The sequence below is a fragment of the Plasmodium brasilianum genome (assembly GCF_023973825.1).
Source record: "Plasmodium brasilianum strain Bolivian I chromosome Unknown PB_00_02, whole genome shotgun sequence".
Taxonomy (NCBI): Eukaryota; Apicomplexa; class Aconoidasida; order Haemosporida; family Plasmodiidae; genus Plasmodium; species Plasmodium brasilianum.
Window position 1 is genome coordinate 21,196 of NW_027122950.1, and position 12,360 is coordinate 33,555.

General features: G+C 18.6%; 2 protein-coding genes across 2 annotated transcripts; both read left to right on the forward strand.

Moving 5' to 3' along the window:
- Positions 1-473: 473 nt before the first annotated feature.
- On the forward strand, positions 474-1,476 carry MKS88_000071 (uncharacterized protein; the record flags this gene model as incomplete). The annotated part of the gene is made up of 2 exons (XM_067219404.1): positions 474-560; positions 688-1,476. The coding sequence occupies 2 exons, from the start codon at positions 474-476 to the stop codon at positions 1,474-1,476; spliced, it is 876 nt and encodes a 291-aa protein (XP_067070231.1).
- Positions 1,477-4,970: 3,494 nt separating this feature from the next.
- MKS88_000072 (fam-m protein) lies at positions 4,971-5,853 on the forward strand (the record flags this gene model as incomplete). The annotated part of the gene is made up of 2 exons (XM_067219405.1): positions 4,971-5,054; positions 5,182-5,853. 2 exons carry the CDS (start codon positions 4,971-4,973, stop codon positions 5,851-5,853), a joined length of 756 nt encoding a protein of 251 aa, XP_067070232.1.
- Between the last annotated feature and the right edge of the window lie 6,507 nt (positions 5,854-12,360).

Genomic DNA, 12,360 nt, shown 5'->3' on the forward strand with positions numbered 1-12,360 from the left:
TAAATAAGTGATATTTATTCTAATATGTAGAGTAATGAATTATCTATATTCTCTACATTCTGTATTCTCTATATACTCGATATATGTATATATATATATATTAAGAAAGTATATATATATATTTATTTTTTATGAAAATTGATAAAAAATTTATTTAATAACTTCACTATATTAAATAAATAATTAATATATTATGAATATCTATTAATGACCTCATTTTGTATTATATTAATTAAACTTACTATTTTATAAATAACATTAAAATAAAAATTTTAGAGTTTATTTTTGAGCTTATATTTCTTTGTCTCTTTTAAAATGAAAAATTATATATTTGAACTTTTTATTATATTTTTACGAAAAATAACAAAGATTAATTAAATAAATAATAATAGTATAATATATTTTAAAAAAAATATTTTATTATTGTTAATTATATACTTGCTAAGGATATCATTGGATTAAAGTTATATATGATGGAACAAAAAATAAAGACCTTTTTATTTAAAAAAATATCTACGTTAATCTTTTTATGTTGGATATGTAATATTGATACTTATACGGTTTGATAATATTATTTAAGGATATTTTGTATTATTTCTATTATTCGTATTTTATTTTTATTAGTACTTCTTTTAGTGTGAGATTATTCATTTGATCAATTGATAAACTTTTTTTTTGTTTTTTTAGAGTACGCATAACAAATCTTTGAATAAATTGTATAGTCATCATATAAAATTATACGCAAGAAATTATCGTTCACTGGCAAAATATAAGCAGAATAAGGATTCGTGTATTGTATATTTAATGGAACAGACACCAAATGGAGTGAATGATAAACAAGATATATCTAATAATGAAAAAGCTTCTTTAGGGAAAAATAATTACTCAAATGGAAGTTCACCAAGGAGTGCAAGAGGACTTAAAAAAAATATTAAAAATAAATCCTGTATATTTGAAACCAAAAAATATTCCCATTTAGAAAAAAAAATATTCAAAGAACTTGATTATGTAGATTTTCTTAAAAGCAATAAGACATTAAGTGATCGTATTTATAAAAAGATAATGCTAAAAAAATGCAGACTACGATTTGCATTACCTTTATTACTATTCTTGTTGTTATCAATATCCTTCATTTTGGATTATTCTTGTAGTTCGGGGCTTGTAGCAGGATTGTTTAATGCAATAGTTTATTTTCTGCCTACTAAAGTAAAAAACATTGGGACATTAGCTAATAAACAAATTAATGCGGCCTTAAAATCTCTATCTGACACTTTGAGGTCGTCACCTGTTCATGTGTTGTTCGATAATGTAGTAGAAATACAAGGTGTTAAAGCAAACTATTGTGTACAAAGTTTTTTTAATTTTCTAATTTATTTCATACCCTTCTTTATATTAGGTGTCATACTAATATTAGGAATTGCTTATTATCACAAAAAAGTTAAAAAATATGAAAAAATTAAGTTCAGAAAAAGATAAAACTAATAATAAGGAATATGCTTCTTTCCTAAATGAGTTAATCAATTTGAACTAATATATATGATATTTATAGTTGTATGCTTAGTAAACATACCTTTAATTTCTTAATTTTTATATGTGAAATTACGCATATGGCGCCTTTTTTAAACAGAACTTATAAAAAATACATCTTTATTTTTTTGGTGCGTTTGAATTCATTAATATTATTCATTATATATTTTAAGGTTTCGTTTAAACTTAATTGAAAATTTTGGACTAATATACATATTTGTGTATTTTCAATATATTTCTTTGATATATATATAACTGTGAGTTATAATTAATATATATTAGAACAGTTTATATATTGTTACAGATGTCTTGTATTAATTTACATTCTTACTATTAATAATACGACCTTATATCTTGTTAACTTATATTGTAAAATATTTATTTGCTGACATATTTAGAAAAGTGTTTAGCTTTAAATTATAAAACCATGTGTCTTCATTTGTGTTTAATATAACGAAACAAAAGTATTTTTTTTACATTGTTTTACATATGTATTATATTAAAAAAACTTAGGATTTATTATATAGTAAAGTATTATGAGAAATATTTTATAAAACTATTTCACTATAATATATTTTTAACAAATAATAAGATATTTATTCATAATATAAAAGGTACAATATATAATATAATAATATCTTTATAAAATATGAATTATTTATAACAGTTAAATAACTTTGTAATTATGAGTCTCTACAATTAAATGAGTTGAAATCATTTATTATTTTATTATTGTATTTAATTGTAGTGTAAAATTAATATTGGAATATCAATTAAATATGTATTATGCTGAAATTTTATATATAAATAAACTATATATATTTTATATATTTTACATTATTAACAGTTTAATTTAATGAATTAAATGTAATCAAATATTAATAATTAATATATATAAATCCTTTTTTTGGGTTTTTTTTTTCAACACTAGTAAAATTTTAAATATATTTATATTTATGTAAAAATATAAATTTTCCTTAGTGGTAATAGAAAAATATATAATTTTTCCACATTATTTTAATAATGTTCAGATAGTCTATTATATATATTTCCTTATTTTTTTACGTTAAATAATAGATTATGTAAATGGTTAATATAGATTTAATGATGTTTAAAAATATATGTATATTATATTGACAATTAATTATTAATCTATATTAATATCGCTTCTTTTTTAAATAATTTAAAATAAAAATAAAATTAATTTTTGTTTTTTACAAATAATTTATAAGTATATTACTTTATTTCTTGTGTAATATTGGTTTTAATTCTGTCTAATAAAAATTTTATATATTCTTTTTTGTAGACGTTTTAATTAATTATGTGTAATAATTTAATATTAAAAATAATAAAGAAATTGTAAGAGTTAAGGAATTAAAATATTTAGTAAAATGTCTATGGTAAATATAGAAATATGTTAATTAGAAGTTAGACAATAATATTGAATGAAAAAAAAAAATAAATTAATCTAAATACTTATAGATTTTGAAATCCTTATTAACTAAAAATAAAATATATTAGTAAAAATAATATTGTACCTACAGGTGAATGAAATAATAATATAACATTAATAGGACTATATATATATAAAAGAATAATCCACTTATATATTTTAAAAAAGTAGAATAATAAATATTTTGTGAAGAAATTATTCTATTTCTATATTATAACTTAATTTAGAAAAAACATTGATAACGTAAAAAAGCTTAGATTAAAATTTAAATTCCATAAATTTTAGGAAAACCTTAGTATTGCTAACATAGAAAAAAGCAGTTTACAAATGTGTTTTTATCAGTATTATATTAGATAGTTAGATTATATATAATAATAAATTTTATAATATATATATGGATCATATTATGTTTTATAAATTAGTTGGTTTCGTCTTATTTAGTAATATTGTTTGTGCGAAAAAATATTAAACAATCAAGTGATAGTAAAAATTTAAAGTATATGAATAGGAGTCTTTGTAAATGGCAAGATAAATGTATATATTGTGTAAATCTATGAATATATTATAGTGTTAACACTTTTAATATTTTCATTTTTTTTTAATTTTTCAATTATTATATTGGGTTAATTATATTTGTTAAAGAAAAGAATAATATTATATTTCCGATTATTACAATAATTTTTTATGCATATAATATTTTAAAAATTATCATTACTTAGGTTATAGTACCTAAGGAAAATAAATATTTTGATATAACATATTTTTGTTTCTAAATGTATTATTAATAGAATATTAGTTTTTATATATTAATATAGATTTTCTGCAATTTAACTTTAAAATATATTTAGCTATTATGTACTTGTAATGGAAAAAACGAAAAATAACATATCCTGTAAAAATAACAGCCGATAGTTACTAAATCAAACATTTTAATAAATTATATTGTTGTTTCATCATATTCGATATGTACATATTATGCAATATATATATTATTATTATTTGTAAATTTAATTAATTTGTAATGTATATAAATTAATGCTATTGCATGTAATATTTTTGTAACAGTTTATTCATTCATCCATTTTTTATTTTTATTTTTCTTTTTTTAATATATTAATATTTCTTCTAACAGCTTATAATTAAAAAAAAATTAAATAATTAAATTGTTGCATATAAAATTTTTTTATTTAGAATTAATAACATGAATTAATTTTAAAAAGTCTAATTTTTAAAAATTATAATGAAAAAATACAAAATCAATTCATATTTACTTTTAGAATACATTATATATTCATAAACAAGATAGAACTGCATAATCATGACTTTTTAAAAATGTTATATACAATAAAATATTTTATGTAATTCAGAACTAATTAACGAAAGTGTTATAATTTACACAGCATATGATGCTTTCTTTTTTTTTATTATTACTATTATAATAATGAATTTTGTTTAAAAAGGAATGGATTTTCAAAAAACACGTATTTATAAAATTAGGATTAATAATACAATAGAATTTCTAAAATTGATAATTTTTATCCTAATATGTAAAGGAATATAATATATATATATTCTCTATATTACTTATAGTAGATAAACTTAATATTTACATAAAATATGAAATCACATGTTTATTTTTCTGTTTATTCTGAAAATTATTAATAAAATAATTATTTAATTAATGCACTATATTAAATGAATAAATTATATATTATAAATATTTATTAATAAATACCAATTAATTTAATTTAATGAAAATTTATTTTATTTTAGTAGAATTAAAATAGAAATTACATAATATTCTTTAAAAGTTAATTTACCTTGTATATGTGTTAAGAGATATTATAGTTATGTTCATTAATTATGAATTTACGAAGCTATAATAAAAATAAATTTTCAAATAAATATAGGTTTTCTTATCATTTGAAGTACATTATATTATTATTAATTTTTTTTTATTTAATATATTGGAATATTTAGCATATATATAATGGAACAAAAAATTAAGAAAATTATATTTACTAAAATTGCTTGGTTTATTCTTTTAATATGGATTTGTCATTTTAACAACTTGGTATAATAACTTTATTTAAGGATTTTTATATTATTCTTATTTTTTATGTTTTATTTTTATTAATAATATTTTGTAATTATAGATTATTTATTCTTTTATATAATAAATATCTACATTGTTTATTTAGAGATCTTTTAGTAAATTTTTGGATGAAAATTATTACCGTAGTAGTAAATCAGATACGAGAACTTATAGATTACTAGGAAAATATAAAAATATTAAAGATTCAAAAATTGTATATTTAAAAAAGGATGTACCAAATAATGTAGAATACGAAAACAAAAATATATGTAATAGTGAAAAATGGACAACAAAAAAAGAATCTAATAGAAATTTATTGAACAAGGCTCATTATTATACTCAAGTTACAGATTATAATAATGGAATGTTCGATGGGAAGCATTTCCATTTTGAAAAAAAGTGGATTAAAAAAAAAGATTATGATCATTTTCTTGAAAGAAAGAGACGAATTTGCAATATAGCCTTAGGAAAAATAAAATTTAGAAGTTACGGATTTGCGGGTTTTCTATTTTTTATTTTTTTCTTGTTGGGAGTAGGATTATCGGTACTACCAAAATTAGAGTTTCTGAAAAATGTTTTTGACTGGATTGAACAAAAATCATTCTTGAAGGATTTGTGTGAAAAGTTAGGTCAACTGGGTAATGACAGTAAATTTTATATTTATATAGGATTATTTAGCGTACTTATGGCTATATTATCTGTTATAGTTATAGTAGCGTTTTATAAGGTATTAAGAAATAATGAAAAATATAAAAAAATTAAGTTAATATCAGAGTAAATGAATATTAAGGAATATATATATTTATGAGAAGATGTCTTTAATAAGAACATATAATTTTAATGTCGTTAATAATATACTTAAAAAAAATACATACAATTTCTAAACTATTATAAAAGAAAACGTCTATAACTTATCTGTGTTATGCGGAATAATAAAAATATATATTCTTAGTTTTTTTGTAAATTTGAATGTTTTAAGGTTTTATAATTATATTTTAAATTATTATTTAGATTAATTAAAAATTGTGATATAATATTTTTTCTTATTTAAATATATTTTTAAGAATAATATATGCTTGCACTTTAAAACGTCTATCTAATAGAAAAATTCATTTAATTTTAGAGAACCGATAATTTATATTTACACTAAAACGTTCAGCTTTCTACTTTATAGATTGTTATAGTCTAAAATTATTACTTCTTGAAGATAATAGAAAAAAGAACTATGAGATTTGAACTAAAAATGGATTTGTCTTTTTATATATTTAATGAAAAAAAATGAATTTATTTTGTTAAATGTACATATATATATATATGTATTTCTTTACATAGGAAAGAAATAATAATTTATTCTGTATTATATTTTTTTACATGAAATATGTAATAAATTGTGCTCACTGTAAAAATAGTTTTAACACAATTTAGTTTTTTCCTCATAGAAATAATGTAGAACAATATATAATAAAATAATATCCTTTTTAAATATAGCTAGTAGATTAGGGATTTTGGTTAATGCTTTATTCCCCTTATTAGTTTACTTTGTTTTTTTAGCTTATTTATATTATTAAGTAAACAATTAGTTCTTTTTTAAGAGTAAGAAAATATACATTACGATTGTAAAAACTTGAAATATTTTATCATATATATACAAAAAAAAGTTAAAAGAAGTACAAGTTAAATTTAAAAAATGCTTTTTTAATCTGCTAAATTTTTTTTTTTACTTTAATATAATATTTTTTTTATTATAAATAAAAAAATATTATAATTATAAAATATAAACTGACAACACGTTAAATTTGCAAATGAACTAAGAGTGAAATTTTAGTTTTATTCTGTTATGTACATTCTAAGTTGGTGTTACATGAATGAATTTGTAAGGAAACATTACTTTGTTATTTTTATTATTTTGTTTTGTTATTGTACTTATACAGTACACAATATATATTATATATACATATATATAATATGTTAAAAAATTAAAAAAATATAACTATATTGTGCTTTTATATTTATTAGTATTATGAGCAATTTTCTGAGCATTTCTCCGTATTCAAAATTTATGATTAATATAAAAAAATTGTTATAAAAAAAAAAATTGACTATATCCTTATTATAAAAACGTCTGAAATCTTCCTTTTCAAATGAGCCTTTCATTCTATAAGTAATTTTATATAATGTATGTATTATTTGTTTTTTGTTTTGTAACTTTGATTGTGATATTATACATAATCCAAAATATCATGTACATAAATTAAAAACCAAACTTCACATTTATATTATAATACTGACTGTAAATGATAAAATGCAATAATTAAAGTGAAAATGTTTTATGAATTTTATAAATGACAATTTACAGCTATATCTGAAAATTTAATATGATGAAAAATGAGTGTTCCCATTTCTAAACTGTCATTTGTATTGAAATATAAAAATAACGAGTTACGTGGAAAATATAACAATGGAATTCTACTTGAAATCTCAAGAAATGTATGATTTAATTTCCATGCTTCTGAGCCTTTGCATATTATTATGTTAAAAACTATTAAATATATAGGAATGCTTGTCGTGTTTTCCCCTCACTTAAAATATAATTAAGTATTAAATATAAAACTATAAATGCTATTTATTATTAGTATAATTCACTTTAGAGAAAATTTTGTACTTTTAAAGTAATTTTATATATGTTCATTATTTAACATATATCCATTTATTTAACTTTTCTTAAAGTTATACATTTCAAAATGTATTAATAAGAGGGGGAAAAAATAAGAATAATCCTTAAGTAGAACATAATTATGAATTTTCAACTAACGATTAGTGCCCTTCCCATTTAAATTTAAGGAAAAGTAGAATTCATATCCCTTCATGTATAAATATCATTAATATAATACCAAATATAATATGTATGAATTGACAAAAACAACGTTAAAACTTTTTTATAAAGGAATACATTTTTAATTCCATTTAATTTCAAAGGAACTAATAGTTGTAACAATTAAAAATATAGTTCTATAGAAAAGATATATATTATTTTTACTATTTAAATAATATTATAATTTTTATATTTTATTTATTTATGTATACAGAAGTATTACTGATACTGTTTTTAATGTTTTTGTTTCTTTTCTTTTTCTTTTTCCTTTTTCAATACTTAGATAATAAATGTTACTGAAAATTATTCTATAAGGATATCAACACTTGCTTTATTATCTTTTGTTATATATTTAATTTTTGAAATTATTAATATTTCATTGTAATTACAATCTGATATATAACTTGATTTCTGTGTTACTAATTTTTAAAATAGTTCTTTTTTTATGGTATCCTTTTCTATGTATAATGTTTATATTATTATAATTGTAAATATTACAAGTTTTTATTAATTTCTGTATTTCTAATATGTCATATTAAATAATAAATTCCAAATAGTGCGAGTAGTATACAGATAAATAAGTGTTCTATTTTTTAGTGAAAATAATATAAACTGTAATGTTTACATAAAGTAATTCATTTAGAATGATAACCTATATTATGAATACTTCCGTCGTAATTTCTATTTACCTCTTCATGGATATTTTTTAAAGATTCTCTTCTTTCTTTTTGAACTTTGTTAATTTCAATAATTTTTTTCTTTTTTAAATGACTATGTAACCATAATTTCGTTGGAGTAGACTGTATATAGAGGCAATTGTGTGTATTATTAGAAATATAATAGTTTTACGCTAGTAATTTTTTGTGAAAATATATTATATGAATTGTAATAGAACATTCACTTAATTAGGTATAATTTTTATTAACCTTATATAAACAAAATAAAGTATATGTTGTTAATAATTAAAAGCACATGTTAAACTGGCAGTAAATGCATAATTTACTTTTGTGCGTGGTAAAATTATTGGTAAAGCAGGACAATGAATTACAGTACGCACTTTTTCTTTATATACTTTCTAAAAATTGTTTAATTCTTCACAAATATCATCGCTTTCTTTTCCTTTACGTTTCTTGTAATTATTATTATAATGTTCATAACATTTTTCAATATGATCACAACTACTTCCATTAAGCAGGACGTTGTAACCCTTAAAGTTGTCAAAATGTTTATATAAGTCTTATAGTTTTGTAAGTTTTTTTATAGATTCAGAATTAATTTATTTTATTTCTTGTAAGAGTATGTTATCCAATTGAGACGAAATATCTTTATAAGCCTTAAACAAAATAGGATTATTATTAGTATTGTATTTTTATTCTGCATTTATCGGGTAATTCAAGTACCTACAAAGTTTGGAGCTTTCAGGATTATAAATATCCTTTATTTGAATTAAATATCGACCAATATCTTGAAAATGAGTAATAAAGTATTGTCAGAAGTAAGAAAACGATGTTTACTAATATTACAATACATTTCCGGCTTTAAAATGCTTTCTCTAATATTTGCTATAGCAGTATCAAATTAATCTTTATATTTAGGAAATAATTCCCCACAATTGTCCTAAAATAAAATTATAATAATATTAACATATAAATTATCAAAATCGCACTTCCATAAAATATATTTTTATTTATTTCTAGAACTACGAATTCTTGAATACAGTAATATACATAATTATAATAATATAAAAACACATTTTACGTTTTCTCCTATATCTGTGAATGTCATTATATTTAATTGAATTAATTAGAAAACTTTAAATTGGTATGATATTAATATATATATAAGTAAAAAAAATATATATAATATGTGCATGTGTGATTTATTCCTTTTTTTCATACATAAAATTATAAAAGAAAAATCGATAAAAAAATCAACATTTTAATATTTCGTAATATTAATATAAAGTACAGTTTATGCAGCATAAAATAAACGTTTTAAATTTAAATATAATATTTTGAAAGGGAGAATTATTTTATTGTACTTAAAAAATATTGTAAACTAAAATACCAATTTAAATTTTTTATTCATATAACTTTTATGCAATTGTATTGATTAGTTATACAAAAAAATATATTAATCTTAGTGTATTATCATAAAAATCGATCATTATATTGGACTATTCATTTAGAAATACTTTTTATTTTTCAAAATGGAATAATTACATAAATATTAACTATTTAAAATATATATAATTTTTTCTTTTTTTAATGATTAACTGTTTTTAAAGTTAAAATAATACTTATTATTTATTTCATTTCATATTTATAATAAGTTATAAAAATATATGTATTCGTTAGAAAACTGAACATAGTGAATATTAATGGGATTAAAATTTAATTTAATAAAAAAGAAATTTATCTAAAAAGAAGTATATCATATAACAATAAGTATTTATTTGTTAAATTAAAAATATATTTCCTCAAAATTTTTATTTAATTTATAAATGCAATATTCCATAAATAGATTATATCGTATAATTATAAAATAAAGGTTAATCCTCTTCATTCTATTACATATGTAAGTTAAAGCTTTACTTTCTTTTTTATAACAATTAAGTTCTTATAATATATATTTTTATGTTGCATATATAAATGTATGCAGAAAAATTAAAAATTTTTATACTATAAATTGATTATAATTATATAACAAAAATAAAATAAGAAATATTTAATAATTATCGTACCTCCTTCAATAAAATTTGTTATTGAAATCGTTTGTAGTTGTAGTATAACAAAAATATAGATTAATATGTCAGTAAAAATTTATAATTATAATGTATATAGCATATATCTCATGAATATACTTGATTATGATAGATGTTTTATTTCTATATGTAATAAAAAAATTGCGAAGATTAATATCATAATATCTTCCAACTTTATCTAGGTCAGTTCTATTTTATTTAATTGTGTTATATATTATATGAGTTCTACTGTAATATAACATTTATTTAATGGTAATTAGAGAATAGTCGACTTAGTTCTGCTTCTTTTTATATATCCTATTGCTGTAAAATATTTTACACATATGTATATTTAGAATAATATATAAATCATAAATCATTTTATTTTAGATATATTAATATATGTAAATTTCAATAAATATATTTTAAAAAGAATAAGTAATGAAATAAAAAAAAAAAAAAATTAAAAAGTTAAGTAATACTTATAAACAGTTAGATTTAGTTAATTTTTATATTAGTTCTTTTTATTTTACGCATTTCCATTTTATTTTATACTATATAATGAATATGTTTAAATGTTCATGCTTATTATATCACTTAGAAATAAAAAAAAATATATCTCCTATATCATTTATTAAACTTTTAAAAAAATAAATTTTTATGCAGTATAACAAATGTATGACTAAATCTGTACATGCTATTAATCAGTTAAGATATTAAACATGCATGTCGACAATTATGGATTACACTTCAATCTAATTCGTTCAGGTAGACTTTTGAAATGAAAGCTTGAATAATTTTCTTTTGTGAATTTTTTCAAAATAGAAGAAAAATTAATAAATATATGCAAATTTTGTAATGTATTTAATTTATTTATTAGGAAATTATATTTTATTGGTGAAATACATATATTCATACGTGAAATAATTTTACAATATATTTATTCTATATGTGTAATAATAATTCATCAATTTTTTCCTCTTCCTAAATAGTCTTATTTTATCAACATATATAATGTAAATAGATATTAAATAAAAAGATATAATCATTAATATTAGAAAAAAAAATTTTGTTAACTTCTTTGGTAACATCTATAATAATGTGTTAACATATTTATTTAAAACTTTATTCTCATTTTAACATCAATAAATAATAATTTTATATTTCTATCAATGTAAGACCTGTATTTTTGTCATTCAGTATGTAAATAATTTTATATGTACATTCTAAAAAAATTTTATTTATATGAAGAAGTTTCTATTGTTTTATTTTGAGAATCTGCTTAAATATCATTATTAATGTTTCATACGGTTTGTATATAGTGTCTGTCATTTAAAGTATTATATTATTTTACATTGTTATATAATGCAACGAATTCTTGAAATTATTTTTTTTCCTTATCAGTTCTATTGATACACAATCGAAAATAAATATATTTCATAGTTAAACTAATTTATTTTAAAAAGAGTAATGTCAATTAATGTGTATAAATGCATCTGATAGGGATGAAATTAATATAACGTATTCTTGAAAATAATAAGGAATAACTAAGCATATACATTTAATTACGTAATGAAAGTATCATGGTATTATACTAATATAATTTAACGAATATCACATATATATTCTTAAAAAGAGGTATAATAAAGAATATTTTAATAAGGTAAATG